This window comes from Salvelinus alpinus, chromosome 17, assembly GCF_045679555.1.
Source record: "Salvelinus alpinus chromosome 17, SLU_Salpinus.1, whole genome shotgun sequence".
Taxonomy (NCBI): Eukaryota; Metazoa; Chordata; class Actinopteri; order Salmoniformes; family Salmonidae; genus Salvelinus; species Salvelinus alpinus.
The window spans coordinates 26,655,209-26,679,613 of record NC_092102.1 but is presented as its reverse complement, the minus strand read 5'-3'; the positions used below and the strand labels follow the sequence as shown (position 1 = coordinate 26,679,613).

The 24,405-nt window shown below is 41.8% G+C and overlaps 1 protein-coding gene and 1 long non-coding RNA gene across 5 annotated transcripts in view; one reads left to right on the top strand and one right to left on the bottom strand.

Annotated features, from left to right (window-relative positions):
* Positions 1 to 24,405, top strand: part of LOC139542605 (E3 ubiquitin-protein ligase MIB2-like) — a 77,184-nt gene that overhangs the window by 9,738 nt on the left and 43,041 nt on the right. For all 4 annotated transcript variants that reach the window (XM_071348242.1, XM_071348243.1, XM_071348241.1 and 1 more), the window contains exons 2-3: positions 8,769 to 9,158; positions 18,784 to 18,955. In XM_071348242.1, coding sequence (XP_071204343.1) covers positions 8,936 to 9,158; positions 18,784 to 18,955 — 395 coding nt within the window. In that variant the 5' untranslated portion in view covers positions 8,769 to 8,935. The remainder of the gene's footprint in view (positions 1 to 8,768; positions 9,159 to 18,783; positions 18,956 to 24,405) is intronic.
* LOC139542606 (uncharacterized) overlaps positions 1 to 24,405 on the bottom strand; it is a 66,714-nt gene that overhangs the window by 30,831 nt on the left and 11,478 nt on the right. The window lies entirely within an intron of this gene.

Here is a 24,405-nt window from a genome sequence, read left to right as displayed (position 1 = left end):
GCTAACATAATTGCAAAAGGGTTTTCTAATGATCAATTAGCCTTTTAAAGTGATCAACTTGGATTAGCTAACACAACATGTCATTGGAACACAGGAGTGATGGTTGCTGATAATGGGCCTCTGTACGCCTATGTAGATATTCCATAAAAAATCTGCCATTTCCAGCTACAATAGTAATTTACAACATTAACAATGTCTACACTGTATTTCTGATGAATTTGATGTTATTTTGATGGACAAAAAATTTGCTTTTCTTTCAAAAAAGAGGACATTTGTAAGTGACCCCAAATTTTGAACGGTAGTGTATATTTCTTATTACCGCAACACAATCTGTAATTTCTCGTTGCTTATTTGAGCTGTTCTTGCCATAATATGAACTTGGTCTTTTATCAAATAGCCCTATCTTCTGTATACCACCCCTACCTTGTCACAACACAATTGATCGGCTCAAACGCATTATGAATGAAAGAAATTCCACAAATTAACTTTTAACAAGACACACCTGTTAATTGAAATCCATTACAGGTGACTACCTCATGAAGCTGGTTGAGAGAATGCCAAAATTGTGCAAAGCTGTCATCAAGGCAAAGGGTGGCTACTTCGAAGAATATAAAATATTTATATATATTTGTTTAACACTTTTTTTGGTTACTACTACATGTTATTTAATAGTTTTGATGTCTTCACTATTATTTTACAAGGTAGAAAATATAAAAAATAAAGAAAAACCCTTGAATGAGTAGGTGTGTCCAAACTTTTGACTGGTACTGTATGTGGGGTATGGACCAAAAACAGGTACACATGTCAAAATGAAGGATATCCTCCTTTTAGTGCTAATACGCAAACTCCAGATTGTGGCTTTAAGTAAATTTAAAATGGGGTTTATACCCATATTTCCTGACAACCCCTACTTAATCAAATAACTGATGTTTCACAAAAAATATATACTATAGGTATAAGTAGTGGTCCTAGTAAATCATTCAAGTTACCAGCACAGCACACCCATTGACTATACATTAAAATTAGCTTATTATCCTTACTGAAATTAAGGTTCTCATTACCGAAATGGACCCCAAAAATGATGTGGTTGTGAAAAATGTGTGTTTCGGTAATGAAAGACCCTGAGCTGCAAGTAATAGCAGACAGCCATTATGAGTCAGCAAACAATTGACCACATCAATAAACCCTATTCATCCTTCCATGTTGGTAAGGTAATGGTTCTCTAAGATTTCCCAATTTGAGCTTTTTAGTAATTTCGGTAATGAGAAGGTCAGGTGTCGTAAAGGGGGTGTTTAAGAATAAGATCCTCATTCTGAAGGCATATAAGTGAAGTAATTAAATTAACTTGTGCTCATCTAAGGACTACTCCTCTAGATGATGCATCATGGTTGAATAACAATATTTAGAAATAAAATATTGGCGTTTTTACAGCAACTTAAAGTGTTGCGGTAATGAGAAACATGGCCACAGATAGTGTTTTTACGTAATAAATATTATAGTTTAATGTAGACTTCAAGTAGTATGATTTATGGACAAACTACAGCAACATATTTTGTTTTATTCAAATAATTTAGATTTTTCTAAAGTAACATTTTATAAGTGACCCAAGAATTTAAACTGGGCGCATTTCGGTAATGACAATTTTGGGGTGAAAATGTACAAAATTCTAGGGACTTCTTTTTAGACTGCCATAAACTAAGCATCTTAGTCTTCAGAATGATAGTTGATTGTGGCAGATGCATCATGGTTTTCTAACGATTTGTTACTGCCATGGATAATACTGATTTAATGCGAATCACCCAACCACAGGCCCTGTAGGGCCCACAAAATAATATGGACCTCTGCTGTGTTGGTGTTGTTGGGTTTTGGCTTGCTTGCGCTCTTGCTGGCTTGTTTGCACTCTTGCTTGCTTGCTTGCTTACAGTAATTATAGTAGGGTACAATTTGGTGGCTGAGAATCCTTTTGAATAACCTGGTTGTCCTTTATGGCAGCTCTACTTCTTACTTCTTTTTCATGTTGATTTATTGATTAGGTCCTAAACATGGTCCACCCAGAAGTCTGCTGCACACCTTTGTGGGATGATCCGTTTAGCATGCCACAAATGTAACCCATTGATTGTGAATATCGATTCCCAGTTTTTCTTCTTTGGTCCGATGTCAGCCAACTAGCCACTGTATCCTACTGGGTTGAGCTAAGCTCCCACTGTGGAACAGTGTTCTTTTAAAGCCAGGATAAGGGCTTGTTGTGGAGGTAGTCACCCCCAGATTCATCCATGCTGGGAGTGTACTTGGCACAGTCAGTCCTAGTCCAATTTTAATTCTGATTAGATATCAGTATACACTGGCAGGCTGGTGAAATCCCTGCCTGATCAAGATGCACAAGCATGGAGGGAGATTGGTAGGCAAATGTCTCCTTTCCCTAATCTCCATAGATCTCTCCATCCAAAGGGTGCATCTCAGTCATTCAATTATCCCAACCTTTTCGCTTCCAGGGACCAACAAATCACTGTCAATCTCTTTAGGACAACCAGTCAATTTTATCAGCGAATGTAACAGATGAAAGGTTTTATTATTATTATAAACAATTTACATTGTGAAAAGTAATGTAAAATTGCTTATAATTCTATTAGCCTAATACTCCCATGTCCCAACTGTGAGGCCTATTCTTTTTGGACGAAACATATGTTAAAAACATTCGGACCACCTGCAGTAGAAAACAACTGGCCTAGACGATCTCTTTCTCCTAGTTTATTTTCCTGTATCAAGGGTGATCTGAAAGAACTGCTAGGATTTCTAACTTATTGCTTTCACATCACCGGTAGATCAGAGCAAAAGGAGAAGAGGAGCCAAGGACAGGAAGCTACTTTAGACTATCGATACTCACCCTGAGGCTCCCCTTTAACACAGTGTCAGATGACTGGCCAGAGCTATTAATCCAGTGAAGGCAGGCTAACTGTGATTTTAGGGCTGGAGAAAGAGAGTATGAGCAGCCTGCTTGTTCTTTCTCTGATTTCTCCCCCCCCCCCCCCCCCTCCCTCACTCCATATGTGTTCACGCTTAAGCAGATACATTTAATACACAAATGACACAGTAATCTCTGTAAACATACAAATATAATCTCAAACGTAGTATAATAATTTTGTTTGTCCTATTGCTGCTGGATTAAGATGGATTTAGGCCTATACTAAACCAAGTATCTGAATACTTATCATGTGATTAAGACTGAATAGGCACCAACAAAAAATGCATTTGGTCTACATTGTCAGTTGTATCACCCAGGGTGAATAAATGTTGTTTGTAAGCATAAAGCTTCATAGGTAGATAATAGTTGCAGGTTCTCTCTGTTATTGGAACCAGTGAGTGTGAAATAGTCTTTCCAGTGAGAAGTGACAATTAAAGGGAGAGCTGTCAAAAGTTCAGAACTTCTGTAGATTAGGCTACATGCTTGGTTTTAACAAGGGAAAATGTCAAATTTGAGTGTTTCACTTTCCGATCCATTTGTGACTGTTTTTATTGGATTTGTCTATGCTTTTTTCTTGTCCATACACAAATGCACAAAAAAATTCTGTAGGCCGTTACGTAAAGGCTGCAAGCCCGCAGTATGCAGCCCAGGCAGGCAGATGAGGAGGATGCAGAGAGACAGGCTGATCTAGTGTGCTCCACAACTACAGGCGGCTGGACTGCCTGCCTCTATCTATGCAGTAGCTCCAACCTCGATTCCCCTGTGTACTGTAGACACAGACCGAAGCAGCATCCAGGAATGCCATCACCAACATGATCAACGTAAATCAACCAAAGCCAAGCATTTGTTGGCCGAGGGGCAACTGAGGTAGGGCTCCACCGCCTCAACAACGGTAGGGAAACTGGTTCAATACCATTGCTAAATAGCATTGTAAATTCATTGACCGTGGTTAACTCAGTGGTTTAAAAAAGGTGACTGTGCTTTAGCCTCTTGTTGTGGCTGTGTAGACAGACAGTGTTTCAACAACCGGTCAACTGAGACATTCCTCCTAGTGGTTAAGAGCATTGAGCCAGTAACCAAAAGGTCGCTGGTTTGAATCTCCAAGCCGGCAAGGTGGAAAAATCTGCCGTTCTGTCCTTTAGCAAGGCAGTTAACCCCCAACAACAACTGCTCCCCGGGTGCCGATGACGTCGATTAAGGCAGCCCCCCGGACCTCTCTAATTCAGAGGGGTTGAGTTAAAAGCGGAAGACACATTTTGGTTGAATCCATTCCGTTATGAATGGATTCACTTGACTACACTACATGACCAAAAGTATGTGGACGTGCTCGTCGAACATCTCTTTCCAAAATCATGGGCATTAATATAGACTTGATCCTCCCTTTGCTGCTATAACAGCCTCCTCTCTTCTGGGAAGCCTTTCCACTAGATGTTGGAGCATTGCTGCGGGAACTTGCTTCCATTCAGCCACAAGAGCATTAGTGAGGTCGGGCACTGATGTTGTGCGATTAGGCCTGTCTCTCAGTCGGCGTTCCAATTCATCCCAAAGATGTTCGAAGGGTTTAAGGTCAGGGCTCTGTGCAGGCCAGTAGAGTTCTTCCACACCAATCTCAACAAACCATTTCTGTATGGACCTCACTTTGTGCACGGGGGCATTGTCATGCAGAAACAGGAAAGGGCCTTGCCCATACTGTTGCCACAAAGTTGGAAGCACAGAATCATCTAGAATGTCATTGTATTCTGTAGCGTTAAGATTCCCCTTCACTGGAACTAAGGGGCCTAGCCCGAACCATGAAAAACACCCCCAGACCACTATTCCTCCTCCACCAAACTTTACAGTTGGCACTATGCATTCGGGCAGGTAGTGTTCCCCTGGCATCCGCCAAACCCAGATTCGTCCATCGGACAGCCAGATGGTAAAGCGTGATTCATCACTCCAGAGAACACGTTTCCACTGCTCCGGAGTCCAATGGCGGTGAGCTTTACACCACTCCAGCTGACGCTTGGCATTGCACGCTGTGATCTTAGATGCTTGGCATTGCGCGTGGTGATCTTAGGCTTGTATGCGCCTGCTCGGCCATGGAAACCCATTTCATGAAGCTCCCGACGAACAGTTCTTGTGCTGACGTTGCTTCCAGAGGCAGTTTGGAACTCGGTAGTGAGTCTTGCAACTGAGGACAGACGTTTTTTACGCGCTTTAGCACTCTGTGGTCCCCTACTGTGAGATTGTGTGGCGTACCACTGCGTGGATGATCTGTTGTTGCTCCTTGATGTTGCCACTTCACAATAACAGCACTTACAGTTGACTGGGGAAGCTCTAGCAGGTCAGAAATTTGATGAACTGACTTGTTGGAAAGGTGTCATTCTATGACGGTGCCACTTTGAAAGTCACTGAGCTCTTCAGTAAGTCCATTCTACTGACAATGTTTGTCTATGTAGATTGCATGGCTGTGTACTCGATTTTATACACCTGTCAGCAATGGGTGTGGCTGAAATAGCCGAAATCCACAAATTTGAAGGGGTGTCCACATTCTTTTGTATATATAGTTTAGATATCCCCTTTCCCTATGCAAGACTGGGCTAAAGTAGGCCATGTATGCAGTCTGACCGGCTGGCTGTCTGACTGGTGGGCTGTCTGATTGGCATACCTCTCTTATTTGTGAAGGTTCCTGCCATTCTGACGACTCAGTCCTCCACATGAATAAGCACTTCCTTTCTGCGTTTGCTGGGTTTCAAGTGGCTGCCGGGCGCTAATGCTACATGCCATAGTGTCATGATGAGGGCATGACTGTGTGGCAGACTGTGGCTGCTGTGTCATGTCAGGGGTACAGAGGAAAGCAGTGAGCGTGTTAGAGAGGAGCAGCTGGACATTAGACTCCCCTGAGTCAGCCCATGTCACATAGCATGGGGCTCAGTGAATGTTGAAGAAGGGACAGGATAAACTCACAGGGCTTCAGTACATTGGTTAATGAGACAAAAGGCATGCTGCTGCAGTGTCACTGACAGTATCTCTGGGAGTGGTGTAAAGCTCTCTGAGTATTGAGACCATAGAGATCCTGGCTGTGTCATAAACAGTCAATGTCCCCGAATGTGGTGAAAATGGCAGCCATATTGGCCAGGGAGAAATCCGAATTTTTTTTATTGGAATGAATGGCAGTAGAGGCATAATCCGGATTTTATTTACGCAGGAAAATTTAAGTAAGGCATGTGATCTATCAGAAAATGTGTAATAGAATTATTGTTACCCAATAATAAAGTCATATAATTATAAATACGGTTTATATCGGTTTTAAACAAATGTTCTGTGATATATATATATATATATATATATATATACAGTGGCAAGAAAAAGTATGTAAGCCCTTTGGAATTACCTGGAATTCTGCATAAATTTGTCATAAAATTTGATCTGATCTTCGTCTTAGTCACAACAATGTGTGTGGGGGGGCAATATGTGTTGGACTGCAGAGTGAAGGAAAAGCAGCCAACAAGTGCTCAGCATATGTGGGAACTCCCTCAAGACGGTTGGAAAAGCATTCCAGGTGAAGCTGGTTGAGAGAATGCCAAGAGTGTGCAAAGCTGTCTACTTTGAAGAATCTCATATCAAATATATTTTGATTTGTTTAACACATTTTTGGTTACTACATGATACCATATGTGTTATTTCATAGTTTAGATGTCTTCACTACTATTCTACAATGTAGAAAATAGTCAAAATTAAGAAAAACCCTTGAATGACTAGGTGTGCCCAAACCTTTGACTGGTACTGTGTATATATAAAATAAAATATATGTAAAAATACTTTTTTGTTTTCTTGAAAAGCTATTATATGATACAATATCAGTACTTGTTGCATTTACAACTTGTCAAAGTCCAATCAACTGATTTCAGCCAATGAATGGCTCTGGATTGACTGCATTATTTGAATGGAGTGTTAGCATATTGGCAGTTAATTAGAAAAAATGATGGAATCATAACTCTAAAACTGTCTGGCTAGCTAGCTAACAAACAGAGGGCAGATTAAAGGTGCAATTCGTAAATTCACTCCGGCCATCTACTCCAATTTCAGAGCGCTCTCATCTGAGTGTGCCAGAGCACAGAATAACTGATGAATTTACGAACGTTCAACACCTGTTGAATATGGCCGGTGTCGGTAAACGTCAGCAAAAAAACATAATTAAATTGTTGCCAGCAGCACAGTTACAGTCACCAATGCTCTGAATAACATGAAAACAGCCTAACCAGCTCTGCAAGGGCGAGTAAAATGGTCAGTGAGTTGTTTTTTCATTTGTGTCTGGAAGTAGCTAGCCAACATTAGCCAGTTAGCTCAGGTGCTGGACTGCCGTTTTGAGGTCAGAACGCTTGGATCAACCCTACTCCTCCGAGAGCGTCCAGTGTGCGCTCTGAATGTTCCGAGAATGAAACGCTCTGAATTTAAGAACAGACAATCTGACAATGCTCTGAATTTACGAACTCCCAGAGCGCACTCTAAGAGCACTCTGGCACTCAAATGAATTTACTAACACAACCATATTCTTAATTCATTATTTTACACTATCTTATCAATAGAAATAGAATGGAATTGAAGTCAATGATGGCATAATGGATGGCCTCCTGAGTGGTGCAGCGGTCTAAGGCACTGCATCAGTACAGACCAGGGAGACCCATGAGGCGGCGCACAATTGGCCCAGCGTCGTCCGGGTTAGGGGAGGGTTTGGCCGGCTGAGATGTCCTTGTCCCATTGCGCTTTAGCGACTTCTTGTGGCGGGCCGGGAAGCAGTACGGGGTCGTTTTTCAGAGGACGCATGGCTCTCGACCTTCGCCTCTCACGAGTCTGTACGGGAGTTGCAGCGATGGGACAGACTGTAACTACTTATTGGATATCATGAAATTGGGAAGAAAAAGGGGTAAAAACTACCAACAAAAAAAGATGGCATAATAGGTGGACTGGAGCCCATTGCTAGTGTACCCGTAGACAACAACATCTAGGTTAAAGATTACAAGGTTAAGACAACGTGGTTATAATTTCCCATAACTCTTTGCAATTCATGGGACCAGCGTTGCTAGTTAGCAACGGCGCTAATAGTTATCAATGGCACTGGTCCCATTAATTTGTTTATTTAGAACGCTTTCGCATGGAATTATTACATTGTCTTAACCTTTTGGGGTTTTTTTACCTGGAAGAAAAGCCGGATGTAAAAGCAGGAAGTGTACCCATTAATCTGGAATGTGATTCGTTGAATCAACTCAACTGACATTACAAAAAAATACATTCCATTGCAATGAGCCACATCAGTTAGCATCATTTGAATGAACATTCGGCATTACCATGGAAATTGTTGCATCACAATACCAGGCAGCCATTGCGAGTGTACCCATGAGTTTACCAGTCAAATTGCCAGGGTTAGAGGTTCCAAGCCCATTCTATTTCTATGATCTTATCACAGCACTGGCAAACCATGGTTTACCAATTCCCTGACAAACATGGCTGACATTTATCCCTTCATAAGACAGTCCATATCCATTCTAGTGTTCTAATTCCTAATTCTATGATTGAGACTATTGTTTTAGGGCTTAGGCTGACTTATTTTTAAAAAAATGTCAAGATCATGAAATTGTTTACCAATGAAGAAGTGGCGGTGAATGGCCAATCTGAGCTAGCCTATTTACGGAAAAAGATGCTTGGCTGCAATAATTATTTGTCACAAAATGAAAACTCAATTGCCAGTTCTCATTCACATCTCTGCTAGTAGACGGCGCCCCAATTGATTAGACATCTTTTTCTTTCTCTCTCCTTCTCCTGTCAGTCACCCCTGATTTGGTCCCGGAGCCCCTGGTGCTACCCGTGGTGCCCTCCCTGCCCTCTGTGCGGGTCCGGCCTGCCCTTCACAGGCCCCGGAGGCGCAACAACAGCAGCAGCGGAAGCGACCTCACCAGGCCGCGGCCCTCGGGCCCGGCTGGCCCGAGAGGCAGCATGGAGGTGGGCATGCGTGTGGTGCGCGGCCTGGACTGGAAGTGGGGGAACCAGGACGACAGTGAGGGTCACGTGGGCACAGTGGTGGAGATCGGGCGGCAAGGCAGCACCACCACGCCTGATAAGACGGTGGTGGTGCAGTGGGACAGCGGCACGCGCACCAACTACCGCACAGGATACCAAGGCTCCCACGACCTGCTGCTCTACGACAATGCCCAGATCGGTGAGCATAACACCTCACCTCAGCTGTTTACACACATATAGGCTATGTACTTACAGTGAACTCGGAAAGTATTCAGACCTCTTCACATTTTGTTACATTACAGCCTTACTCTAAAAATGATTAAATTGTTCATCAATCTACACACAATACCCCATAATGACAAAGTGAAAATGGGTTTTTAGAAATATTTGCAAATGTAATTAAAATAAAAAACATAAATATATTTACATAAGTATTCAGACGCTTTGCTATGAGAATCGAAATTGAGCTCAGGTGCATCCTGTTTCCATTGATCATCCTTTATTGGAGTCCACCTGTGGTAAATTCAATTGATTGGACATGATTTGGAAAGGCACACACCTGTCTATATAAGTTCCCACATTGACAGTGCATGTCAGAGCAAAAACCAAGCTAGGAAGTCAAAGGAATTGTCTGTAGAGTTCCGAGACAGGATTGTGTCGAGGTACAGATCTGGGGAAGGGTACCAAAAAATGTCTGCAGCATTGAAGGTTCCCAAGAACAGAGTGGCCTCCATTCTTAAATGGGAGAAGTTTGGAACCACCAAGACTCTTTCTAGAGCTGGCCGCCCGGCCAATTTGAGCAATCGGGGGAGAAGGGCCTTTGTCATAGAGGTGACCAAGAACCCGATGGTCACTCTGACAGAGCTCCAGAGTTTCTTCTGTGGAGATGGGAGAACCTTCCAGAAGGACAACCATCTCTGGAGCACACCACCAGTCAGGCCTTTGCCTGACGAAAGGTACTCCTCGGTAAAAGGCATGACAGCCCGCTTGGAGTTTGTGGCCTGCTGGAGGTCATTTTGCAGGGCTCTGGCAGTGCTCCTCCTTGCACAAAGGCGGAGGTAGCGGTCCTGCTGCTGGGTTGTTGCCCTCCTACGGCCTCCTCCACGTCTCCTGATGTACTGGCCTGTCTCCTGGTAGCGCCTCCATGCTCTGGACACTACGCTGACAGACACAGCAAACCTTCTTGCCACAGCTCGCATTGATGTGCCATCCTGGATGAGCTGCACTACCTGAGCCACTTGTGTGGGTTGTAGACTCCGTCTCATGCTACCACTAGAGTGAAAGCACCGCCAGCATTCAAAAGTGACCAAAACATCAGCCAGGAAGCATAGGAACTGAGAAGTGGTCTGTGGTCACCACCTGCAGAACCACTCCTTTATTGGGGGTGTCTTGCTAATTGCCTATAATTTCCACCTTTTGTCTATTCCATTTGCACAACAGCATGTGAAATGTATTGTCAATCAGTGTTGCTTCCTAAGTGGACAGTTTGATTTCACAGAAGTGTGATTGACTTGGAGTTACATTGTGTTGTTTAAGTGTTCCCTTTATTTTTTTGAGCAGTGTATATACTGTACAGTGCCTTCAGAAATTATTCACACCCCTTGACTTTTTCCACATTTTGCTGTGTTACAGCCTGCATTTAAAATGGATTAAATTGCAAAAAAAATTGTCACTGGCCTACACACAATACCCCATAATGTCAAAGTAGAATTATGTTTTGTGAAATTTTTACAAATTAATAAAAAATTAAAAGCTGAAATGTCTTAATGCGTTAATAATTATTCAACCCCTTTGTTATGGCAAGCTTAAATAAGTTCAGGAGTAAAAATGTGCTTAACAAGTCACATAATAAGTTGCATGGACTCACAAAGAAGGGCACCTATTGGTAGATGGGTAAAAATACACTGAACAAAAATATATACGCAACTTGCAAGAATTTCAAAGACTGTATGGAGTTAATGTTCATATAAGGAAATCCGTCAATTGAAATAAATTCATTAGGCCTAATTTATGGATTTCACATGACTGGGAATACAGATGCATCCATTGGTCACAGATAACTTTTTTTTTAAAGGTTGGGGCATGGATAAAAAAAACTGTCAGTTTTTGGTGTGACCACCATTTGCCTCATGCAGCGCGACATCTCCTTTGCATAGAGTTGATCTGTTGATTATGGCCTGTGGAATGTTGTCCCACTCCTCGTCAATGGTTGTGCTAAGTTGCTGGATATTGGTGTGAACTGGAACATGCTGTCTTACACATCGATCCAGAGCATCCCGAACATGCTCAATGGGTGACATGTCTGGTGAGTATGCAGGCCATGGAAAAACTGGGACATTTTCTGCTTCCCGGAATTGTGTACATATTCTTGCGATATGGGGCTGTGCATTATCATGCTGAAACATAAGGTGATGGCAGCAGATCTCATCAAGGTATCATCAAGGTATTCAAATTGCCATTGATAAAATGCAATTTTGTTCATTGTTCGTAGCTTATGCATGTCCATATCATAACCCTACCGCCACCATGGGGCACTCTGTTCACAGCATTGACGACACCATACACGCCATCTGCCCAGTACAGTTGAAACTGGGATTCATCCATGAAGAGCACACTTCTCCAGCGTGCCAGTGGCCATCGAAGGTGAGCATTTGCTCACTGAAGTCAGTTATGACGCCAAACTGCAGTCAGGTCAAGACCCTGGTGAGGACGATGAGCATGCAGATGAGCTTCCCTGAGAGGGTTTTTGACAGTTTGTGCAGAAATTCTTCGATTGTGCAAACCCACAGTTTCATCAGCTGTCCAGTTGGCTGGTCTCAGACGATCCCGCAGGTGAAGAAGCCGGATGTGGAGGTCCTGGGCTGGCGTGGTTACACGTGGTCTGCGGTTCTGAGGCCGGTTGGACGTACTGCCAAATTCTCCAAAACCTGTGTAATGATCATGCTGTTTAATCAGCTGCTTGATATGCCACACCTGTCCAGTGGCTGGATTATCTTGGCAAAGGAAAAATGCTCACTAACAGGTATAAACACATTTGTGTATAATATTTGAGAGAAATACGCTTTTTGTGTGTATGGATCATTTCTGGAATCTTTTTTTTCAGCTCATGAAACATGGGACCAACACTTTACATGTTGCGTTTATATTTTTGTTCAGTATAAAAAAACACAGACCATTGAATATCCCTTTGAGAATGGTTAAGTTATTAATTACACTTAATTACACAGTCCCTACAAAGATACAGGCATCCTAATTGCAGCATTACCGCAAAAATGGAAGAGGCAATTGGAAGGGGGGAAAAAGTAAGGAACTTGTCTGTCGACCCTGCATTAAAGACCAAAATTGGTTAAAGAAAATAGAGATAAATAAAAATGTATACCAGTTTAATTTAAGGACCAAAACATTGACAGCTGTGCCATATAGATTGCAAAATAGTTGGGAATCATTTTTCGATGTACCGATTTCATGGCACATGGTTTATGAGCTGATACACAAAACGATGCCGGATTGAAAATTTCGAATTTTCCAATTTAATTGATACCAGAATCTTACCAGATTCTTGCAACTAATAGAATGTTATATATATACTGTACACAGTTGAAGTCGGAAATTTACATACACCTTAGCCAAATGCATTTAAACTCAGTTTTTCACAATTCCTGACATTTAATAATAGTAAAAATTCCCTGTGTTAGGTCAGTTAGGATCACCACTTTATTTTTAGAATGTGAAATGCCAGAATAATAGTAGAGAGAATGATTTATTTCAGCTTTTATTTCTTTCATCACATTCCCGGTGGGTCAGAAGTTTACATACACTCAATTAGTATTTGGTAGCATTGCCTAAAATTGTTAACTTGGGTCAAATGTTTCGAGTAGCCTTCCACAAGCTTCCCACAATAAGTTGGGTGAATTTTGGCCCATTCCTCCTGACAGAGCTGGTGTAACTGAGTCAGGTTTGTAGGCCTTCTTGCTCGCACACGCTTTTTCAGTTCTGCCCACAAATTTTCTATAGGATTGAGGTCAGGGCTTTGTGATGGCCATTCCAATACCTTGACTTTGTTGTCCTTAAGCCATTTTGCCACAACTTTGGAAGTATGCTTGGGGTCATTGTCCATTTGGAAGACCCATTTGCAACCAAGCTTTAACTTCCTGACTGATATCTTGAGATGTTTCTTCAATATATCCACATAATTTTCCCGCCTCATGATGCCATCTATTTTGTGAAGTGCACCAGTCCCTCCTGCAGCAAAGCACCCCCACAACATGATGCTGCCGACCCCGTGCTTCACGGTTGGGATGGTGTTCTTCGGCTTGCAAGCCTCCCCCTTTTTCCTCCAAACATAACGATGTTCATTATGGTCAAACAGTTCTATTTTTGTTTCATCAGACCAGAGGACATTTGTCCAAAAAGTACGATCTTTGTCCCCATGTGCAGTTGCAAACCGTAGTCTGGCTTTTTTATGGCAGTTTTGGAGCAGTGGCTTCTTCCTTGCTGAGCGGCCTTTCAGTTTGTCGATATAGGACTCGTTTTACTGTGGATATACAGTGGGGAGAACAAGTATTTGATACACTGCCGATTTTGCAGGTTTTCCTACTTACAAAGCATGTAGAGGTCTGTAATTTTTATCATAGGTACACTTCAACTATGAGAGACGGAATCTAAAACAAAAATCCAGAAAATCACATTGTATGATTTTTAAGTAATTAATTTGCATTTTATTGCATGACATAAGTATTTGATACATCAGAAAAGCAGAACTTAATATTTGGTACAGAAACCTTAGTTTGCAATTACAGAGATCATACGTTTCCTGTAGTTCTTGACTAGGTTTGCACACACTGCAGCAGGGATTTTGGCCCACTCCTCCCTACAGATCTTCTCCAGATCCTTCAGGTTTCGGGGCTGTCGCTGGGCAATACGGACTTTCAGCTCCCTCCAAAGATTTTCTATTGGGTTCAGGTCTGGAGACTGGCTAGGCCACTCCAGGACCTTGAGATGCTTCTTACGGAGCCACTCCTTAGTTGCCATGGCTGTGTGCTTCGTGTCGTTGTCATGCTGGAAGACCCAGCCACGACCCATCTTCAATGCTCTTACTGAGGGAAGGAGGTTGTTGGCCAAGATCTCGCGATACATGGCCCCATCCATCCTCCCCTCAATACGGTGCAGTCGTCCTGTCCCCTTTGCAGAAAAGCATCCCCAAAGAATGATGTTTCCACCTCCATGCTTCACGGTTGGGATGGTGTTCTTGGGGTTGTACTCATACTTCTTCTTCCTCCAAACACGGCGAGTGGAGTTAGACCAAAAAGCTCTATTTTTGTCTCATCAGACCACATGACCTTCTCCCATTCCTCCTCTGGATCATCCAGATGGTCATTGGCAAACTTCAGACAGGCCTGGACATGCACTGGCTTAAGCAGGGGGACCTTGCGTGCGCTGCAGGATTTTAATCCATGACGGCGTAGTGTGTTACTAATGGTTTTCTTTGAGACTGTGGTCCCAGCTCTCTTCAGGTCATTGACCAGGTCCTGCCGTGTAGTTCTGGGCTGGTCCCTCACCTTCCTCATGATCATTGATGCCCCACGAGGTGAAATCTTGCATGGAGCCCCAGACCGAGGGTGATTGACCGTCATCTTGAACTTCTTCCATTTTCTAATAATTGCGCCAACAGTTGTTTCCTTCTCACCAAGCTGCTTGCCTATTGTCCTGTAGCCCATCCCAGCCTTGTGCAGGTCTACAATTTTATCCCTGATGTCCTTACACAGCTCTCTGGTCTTGGCCATTGTGGAGAGGTTGGAATCTGTTTGATTGAGTGTGTGGACAGGTGTCTTTTATACAGGTAACGAGTTCAAACAGGTGCAGTTAATACAGGTAATGAGTGGAGAACAGGAGGGCTTCTTAAAGAAAAACTAACAGGTCTGTGAGAGCCGGAATTCTTACTGGTTGGTAGGTGATCAAATACCTATGTCATGCAATAAAATGCAAATTAATTATTTAAAAATCATACAATGTGATTTTCTGGATTTTTGTTTTAGATTCCGTCTCTCACAGTTGAAGTGTACCTATGATAAAAATTACAGACATCTACATGCTTTGTAAGTAGGAAAACCTGCAAAATCGGCAGTGTATCAAATACTTGTTCTCCCCACTGTAGATACTTTTGTACTTGTTTCCTCCAGTATTCTTCACAAAGTCCTTTGCTATTTTTCTGGGATTGATTGCACATTTCGCACCAAAATACGTTCATCTCTAGGAGAATGCATCTCCTTTCTGAGCGGTATGACGGCTCCGTGGTCCCATGGTGTTTATACTTGCGTACTACTCTTTGTACAGATGAACGTGGTACATTCAGGCGTTTGGAAATTGTTCCCAAGAATGAACCAGACTTGTGGAGGTCTGCAATTTTTGTTCTGAGGTCTTGGCTGATTTCTTTTGATTTCCCCATGATGTCAAGAAAATAGGCACTGAATTTGAAGGTAGGCCTTGAAATACATCCACAGGTATTCCTCCAATTGATTCAAATGATGTCAATTAGCCTATCAGAAGCTTCTTAAAGCCATGGCATAATTTTCTGGAATTTTCCAAGCTGATTAAAGGCACAGTCAACTTAGTGTATGTAAACTTTTGACCCACTGAAATTGTGATACAGTGAAGGAAAAAAGTATTTGATCCCCTGCTGATTTTGTATGTTTGCGCACTGACAAAGAAATGATCAGTCTATAATTTTAATGGTAGGTTTATTTGAACAGTGAGATACAGAATAACAACAAAAAAATCCAGAAAAATGCATGTCAACAATGTTATAATTTGATTAGCATTTTAATGAGGGAAATAAGTATTTGACCCCCTCTTAATCAGAAAGATTTCTGGCTCCCAGGTGTCTTTTATACTCTTAAAGGGAGTGCTCCTAATCTCAGCTTGTTACCTGTATAAAAGACACCTGTCCACAGAAGCAATCAATCAATCAATCAGATTCCAAACTCTCCACCATGGCCAAGACCAAAGAGCTCTCCAAGGATGTCAGGGACAGATTGTAGACCTACACAAGGCTGGAATGGGCTACAAGACCATCGCCAAGCAGTTTGGTGAGAAGATGACAACAGTTGGTGCGATTATTCGCAAATGGAAGAAACACAAAAGAACTGTCAATCTCCCTCGGCCTGGGGCTCCATGCAAGATCTCACCTCGTGGAGTTGCAATGATCATGAGAACGGTGAGGAATCAGCCCAGAACTACATGGGAGGATCTTGTCAATGATCTCAAGGCAGTCACCAAGAAAACAATTGGTAACACACTACGCCGTGAAGGACTGAAATCCTGCAGCGCCCGCAAGGTCCCCCTGCTCAAGAAAGCACATATACATGCCTGTCTGAAGTTTGCCAATGAACATCTGAATGATTCAGAGGACAACTCTGTGAAAGTGTTGTGGTCAGATGAGACCAAAATGGAGCTCTTTGGCATCAACTCAACTCGCCGTGTTTGGAGGAGGAGGAATGCTGCCTATGACCCCAAGAACACCATCCCCACCGTCAAACATGGAGGTGAAAACATTATGCTTTGGGGGTTTTTTTCTGCTAAGGGGACAGGACAACTTCACCGCATCAAAGGGACGATGGACGGGGCCATGTACCGTCAAATCTTGGGTGAGAACCTCCTTCCCTCAGCCAGGGCATTGAAAATGGGTCGTGGATGGGTATTCCAGCATGACAATGACCCAAAACACACGGCCAAGGCAACAAAGGAGTGGCTCAAGAAGAAGCACATTAAGGTCCTGGAGTGGCCTAGCCAGTCTCCAGACCTTAATCCCATAGAAAATCTGTGGAGGGAGCTGAAGGTTCGAGTTGCCAAACATCAGCCTCGAAACCTTAATGACTTGGAGAAGATCTGCAAAGAGGAGTGGGACAAAATCCCTCCTGAGATGTGTACAAACCTGGTGGCCAACTACAAGAAACGTCTGACCTCTGATTGCCAACAAGGGTTTTGCCACCAAGTACTAAGCCATGTTTTGCAGAGGGGTCAAATACTTATTTCCCTCATTAAAATGCAAATCAATTTATAACATTTGTGACATGCATTTTTCTGGATTTTTTTGTTGTTATTCTGTCTCACTGTTCAAATAAACCTACCATTAAAATTATAGACTGATCATTTCTTTGTCAGTGGGCAAACGTACAAAATCAGCAGGGGATCAAATACTTTCCCCCCTCACTGTAAGTTAAATAATCTGTCTGTAAACAATTGTTGGAAAAATTACTGGTGTCGTGCACAAAGTAGATGTCCTAACCAACTTGCCAAAACTATAGTTTGTTTAAAAGAAATTTGTGGAGTGGTTGAAAAACAAGTTTTAATGACTCCAGTGTATGTAAACTTCCGACTTCAACTATATATATATATATATATATATATGGGGATACAACCATCCCAGCTCTGCAGATTTTGCTGCGAAGAGACAGAATCATTAGATAATTTGTTTTGGTAATGTCCACATGTAGCTTGTTTTTGGTCGCAGGTTCAGGAATGGCTGAAGAATTGCAACATTTACCTGGAGCTAACTCTGTAAATTGCACTGCTGGGTGATTTGAAAAGTTTATAGTCAATCGATCAATAATATAATACTTTTAGAAGAAAAAAATCTTGAATTTACAATCTGTAGAAACTATGAGAATAGAAAGGTTCAGAACTTGTGTGAAACATGGAAATCAAAACTGGATGGTGTTAAGAGATAGATGGGAAGGGTTGAGTGGAGCTGAAAGGGGAGACTAAAAACAACAAGATAACTAATGTAAAATATACTGGTCCGTAAAATGTTTATAGGTTCAGAACTTTTGTGAAACAGCACAGTTAAAAAGTATATTGCAAATAGAAATCAAAACTGGATGGTCTTCAGACATAGATGGGAGGGGTTGAGGGTAGCTGACAGAGGGGATCAAAATGAAAAAAAAGTGAACTATTGTCAAATGCATTGTGTCCGTAAAATGTATATAGTATGACTAAGCTGGAAGTAGAAGCCTAAGTGTTGTTGTCCATTGGTTTACTCCAATTAGGGGAAGGGTGGTAGGATTAGGGGAACATAATACAGGAACATATAAAAACAGGATGACCCTGAGCTCAATTTGGAGTGTCATAGGAAATGTCTGAATACTTACGTAAATAGGGTATTTCTGTTTTTTTTTATTTTTATAAATGTGCAAAAATGTCTAAACCTGTTTTCTCTTTGTCATTATGGGCTATTGTATGTAGATTGATGAATGAAAAAACGAATGTAATAATTTTTAGAATAAGGCTGTAACGTAACAAAATGTGGAAAAAGGGAAGGGGTCTAAATACTTTCCAAATGCACTGTATCTAATGTATTGTTTGTATATCATTTGTTATTTTTAGGTATTGGTCTCATCTTTGTGACTCAAGCAAGGTTCCTCAAGCTCATGTTTACTTACCATCGCAGAGCAAAGGGCATCTCTCTCCATCTCCATTTCTCTTGACTCAAGCAGGAGACAGGCAATACAGCCCTGTTTTAGAATCGGCTGTATTAGAATTTAATGCCAAGTGCTAATGCAGGATTCATCTGCATTTTGCTCCATTAAAACAGAATTGTTCTACCTCAGAAGTCAATAAGGCTTCAATTAATGTAGCGAAAGCAAAGAGAAGGAGAAGGAGAAGGAGAGTGAGAAGGGGGAGGAAGATCAGCATTTCTCGTCATCTGTCATCAGTCAACTCTTCTCATTTGCTGTACTTTGAACTAATTCTGGACTGGCTTGTCTTAACCTCCTTCAACCTCGCTCTGACTTTCTCGCTCTCTCTCTTTCCCCTTTTCTCTGTCTCAGGTGTGCGCCACTCCAACATCATCTGCGACAGCTGCAAGAAGCATGGCATCATGGGGATGCGCTGGAAGTGCAAGGTGTGCTTTGACTACGACTTGTGCACGCAGTGCTACATGAACAACAAACACGACCTGGGCCACGCATTTGAGCGCTATGAGACAGCCCATTCCCAACCGTGAGTACCATGCCCCCCCCCCCCCCCCCCCCCCCCACAAACTCTCCATTCCTTCGAAACCCTATCTCCAGATTCACTTGGGTTGATTTGTATTAAAATTAGCTTCAAAATACAGTGTGTGATTTGCTGAATTTGATTACAATTTGTTTTACTTTTCAAATAATAACTTGTGCCAGATTAATTTGAAAGGGACCGTTCTAATTGTCCCTGTGTCCCCGACTCCCCTAAGTTGATTCCCATTGTCTGCTCTGCCCGCCTTCTCTAATTAAGTGATCATGCCAGAGATTTGCCGATCTTTGGAGGATATATTGGCATGGCTGTCGTCGAGGGCCGGAAAACCGTGCCAATATATCCTCCAAACAATGGCTTCGAGGGCATTATCACTTTTATACAAGTATGTGAATTATCCCCTCCTCTCTCCTCATCCAGTCTTCTGTATCAGTTCACAGTAAAGCGATGTGGAACCGATACAGGCACTGTCTGAATGTCAGCTGGGTGGACAGTTCCCTTTATAATATTGGGTGATACTCATGGCACACTGAATTTAAAATGGGGCACAGAATTCTTCTACTAGTCCACCAGTGAAGAGCCAGCTCAAACCCCTGTATTCCTTTGTGTGCTCGCTGGTGAGTGTGTTTCTGGGCTTCACTGGTGGATTTCTCCATTCATGTAGTATAATACACTTAGTATTACACAGACACGGGCTGATCATCTGGCCAGGAGCTAAAACTCAAAATGGGAGAACGACACTTAAGCAAATATGTTCCATGATGCCAAGCAGAATACTGTTGGCCAATAGTACAGTAATTCCTTATGTGGAACCGATTCCCTCTTATCTGTGATCGGCACACATTTCATCGCATAATTAGTTTCCTCAAATGAGTGAAGCCTTTTGGAGATCATTGCGAAAGACATTAGGTGAAGATAGAGGAACTGTGTCAGAGAACAAGCTTACCAACCCTTCAATGGCTGTATGCCCCTGCTGCTTAGGTTTAGGGCTATTCAATTAAAACTGGTTGTTCTGTTCTTAGGGTTAGAGTAGCCTGAACTACTGAAAAGTTCAGTCTTCATCTTGAAAAAAAACAAAAAAACAATAAGCAGTTTGGATAGTAGGACCCCCGGTTTACATTTTAACGAGAGAATAGATCAAATGTATTTGACACTGACGGCCAGCTCTCATATTCTGTACCAGGGTTCAGTACTGCAACTAAAACAGTCGCATTTGCAACTGTTTGACTTGGCAGTGCAACACACATTTTTATTTGGTCGCAAGGGTGCCAGCAAACATTTTTTTTACCTGGTCATGTTCGTTTTTGGATCACAATTTGCTCTCTTTATCATGTTTTATTCAAACAGTAATGTGCAATTGACCAAAAATTAACCCAACTTTATGAAGCGTCAGAGAGATCGACTTACAGGGGAGGTCGATCATCCCCATCAGTGGGCCAGTGAAAGAAATATTGCAATAATGCTATTTTTAACCTAGGCTATATAATTGAGCAACTCAATGAAGAACGACAGCGGTAGGAAAGATGTTCCAAGTTATGAGGCAAGAATGGGTATGCAAACCAGGTATTTAAAAAGTTATAAGTCTTGGTTGAATATTTGCGATGTACAATTCAGTCATCATGGAATGGCGTACTTTTGAAAATCATACATTTCCTCTTGGTTATTTGATCTTTTGAAAAGTCATTGAAGTTATGGTAGCTGATTTAGAAGTTCTACTGCTCCAATATAATTATTCATGTTTTCATTCTGATCCGTTTTAATGAGAGATGAAGGCACTTTCATTTGTTTCCTGCCGTTTCAATTGACGGGTGTTTTTTCTGTAGGCTATTACAACAAATATACAATCTTGGTCCTTGGAAAATACAATTAAGTGCTTGAAAATGTCCTTGAATTTGACCCTGTAAAGGCTACTTGCTCAGCCTGTAAATGAAAGGTAATATATTCTTAAAACTATGAAAGCATAATTTGCTTTCCTGTCAGCTCTTGACCCGGGCCAGTATTTTTTTCATTCGAGCCAGTAGCTTTCAGTTGGCATTGGACCGGTGTGACACTGGCAAATTTACCTGAATGTCGAGCCCTGATGTGTGCAGTGCGCGTAGGGCCTATATGGCTACCACTTTGTGTAGCTGTTAGCGATGCTAATGATAACAGTTTTCAGGCAGATTGAAAGGTAATTTAAAGGTAACTACAAAGTAGCCTATGTCTACCTGGCATAATCATAATTATTTGCATCAATCCAGTGACCATTTTCTTTTGAAAATTCCATCACAAGTGTGCTATAGAAACACTGCTGGCCAAACACAACTGTCTGGCTGGTGCACACCTGAATTAAAGGGTAACTACAAAACAACAAAGAATATGGTTTAAGCATTGTTATGGACTTCGAACATCCCATTTTGAGAGTGAAAACCTGTAAAAACTGGGGGAAATATGTATTTTTTTGTGTTATCGTTTTGGTATCAAGTATCGTTTTTCCAATTCTGCCCTCTGCAGGATTTCGCAGGAAAGAACACATGGCACTTTGAAATTGGCAATAAATACATTTAGCACTTTATCTTAACAGTCTCTTTTCTTTGCTGTCACAGTAAATATATCAAAATCAATGTAAGAACACAAGGACATGCTCATTTAAAAGATGGCAAAAATAGTAGGTGCCACCAGTGTAAAAGGTTAGTGTAAAACCCTATGTGTACAGTACAACAGTGGTTCCCAACCAGGGGTACTAGGACCTCTATCCACAGGGAGTACTTGAGAATACTCATGAGACCATAGGCCTACTGGTAAAATGCACATGAGGGGGTACTTCTGGGGGCAGAGCAAAATTCAGTTGGTGGTACAATAACCACCAATTTTGGGAACTACTGCAGTACAATACAGTCTGACAGAGACTCCTTCCCCCTCTCACTTCGACTCCCACCTCAGTTTCTCTACGGTATTGATTAAACATTGGGCATGTATGCTGTTTGGCTCAGCAACGTCCTTCATTAGAAGAGAGCCCTTCAGACAGTCCTCAGGATGGATGGCTCTGCTGTTCCTGGAGACTTCAGGCCAAGAACAGTGGCCAGTGCTTTCTTAGTGGAATGCAGGGATTCATCCCACTCACTTGATCGAGTAAAGATACATTTAGTAGATTCAGTGACAGGATGCTTGCCATTTACTCATTTCTCTTATTGTGGTAAATGTGATTTGATTAAGGTTGTTTGGTTTTTAAAATGTTCAAGGTTGTTTGATTTAAACTTAAAGGTAATTACTTTGCGTTATCACATAAAGAGATGGGCTACATCTGGAGTGAAAAAGTTATAAGGTCGAATTTATACTTAACTCTTTATTTGAAACAAAGTAGTTAAGTCTGGACTTGAAGGGCTGAAAGCTGTCCAGAGAGTAAACACAAGGCCAAATGTTTTATTTCTGGCCTTTGAAAACACTAGTGGACAGCAGTGTGTCCCATAAGACCACTATAAGATCCAATCGTCTTATTGGTCTTGTTATTTGCAGGTTGTTTACAAACTACTCAACCCCAGAGTAGGACTTACGCTAGCTACCTGATGAGACTGCAAAACTACCTTTTTAAAATATATATCCTCTACTTATTACAAGTAAGGAGATTGATACATATGCTGGGTGTGGTGATGGGATAGTAGTAAACACACAGACCACCACGCTGCCACTTTGTGGTGAGGGAAATAAAAGCCTATTATTTAGTTAGTTCACTATTGATGAAATTACTCCCACACACACACATTAACTTCTCTATATTAACAAACAGTACAGACAGGTAAAGGCAAATGCAGGATTAGATATCTCAGTAGTTGAGTCCTGTACATGAATGATAATGGAGGTTTTGAAATGGGGGGATTTGGCCCAAAATGGCTGATGGTCAACACACGTTTAGTGTGTGTGGTCCATGCAGGGAATTGTTTGAATATGAAGTGGTTCTTTTGGAGGGATCTCTGTCACTCCAATACTAACACGTTATTAATCTGACCCATCTCTCTGAGCCATCTCTCTGAGCCATCTCTCTGAGACATCTCTCTGAGACATCTCTCTGAGACATCTCTCTGAGACATCTTTAAGTAATGGAGTATTTAGTCTTAAGTGGAATGAAAGAATGTGACTCAGCTGAAGTCAGTTGGCCTGCAGTGATGTGATGGACCCTTTAGACATCTCTGGCCTTGGCTAGAGAGGACATACAGTAACGTGATGAATGGAGGGCAGACGTGACGAGGAAAACCACTGAGTGAACAGACGGGCTCTTACGCAACCCTCATCCCGACAGAACATTCATTAAGATGAATCTACTAATGTGTTCCCGCCATTACCACTGAGGATTTGGAGAAACTAATCTCACGTGGACAGTTTTACTTCTTGGTAACTGAGATTAGGAGAAATGGATGATACAAAGAGCCATTGATGGTCTTTCTCAGTTCTGTTTAGGCCTCGCTACTTAGCCTAATTCAGACACTTATGCCTTTTGTAGTCACACAGCTCATGTGGTAGAGCAGACGTCTTTAGAGAAACCCACTGAGTCGTAATTAGTTTATTTGAACTATGAATCCCATTGGCGTTGTTTTGAATTCGCTAGATTGGTGTCAAGCAGGAGGCTGAGTCGGTTTCAGTTCTCCTTTGACCAAATATGCCATATGCACGAAATATAGCCAGTCATTTATATTTCTACACCTCATCATACCAAAACTCATCCATACTTCATTAGATCACGCCATTAGCATTTTAGACATACTTACACATACAACATTCCATCTTTACTGTACAAGATTACGAAACATTGCACTCGTCCGTTGCAATAAGCATATGCGTATAAGGTTTCATTATGAATCCAACAGTTTATTGATCAGCCTGGTCTCATAGTAAATCGGGACACTCAAGTTCGTTTTGATATGTCACGTTTGGTATGGTTATAAAAGACCGAAGGTTAATTAAGGCAAAAACAAAAGGAGGGTGGTTGGTCGGGGTGTATGTATAACGCGAACGTATAGCAACAATTTTAGCTAACCCTTCCCCTAACCTTAACCCTTTAACCTAACTCCTAACCCCTAGCTAACGTTAGCCAGCTAGTTAACGTTAGCAACCTAGCCACATAGCTAACGTTAGCCACAACAAATTGGAAATCGTAACATATCATACGTTTTGCAAATTCGTAACATATTGTAAGTTGTGCAAGTTTGTAATGCAGTGCATTCAGAAAGTATTCAGACCCCTTCAGTTTTTCCACATTTTGTTACGTTACAGCCTTATTCTAGGAAATACAGGAGTCGATCAAGGTAGGGAAATGGTAAATAAATTAGTCAAAAGTTTATATCCAACCAGTTGATCACAATTCTGGTTTAGATGTACTTTTGATGTCATTCATTACACACAGTGAAGATACATTCAACAGAACATTGACTGTTGCTGCTCCAAGACCCAGCTCTAAAGCAAAGGGG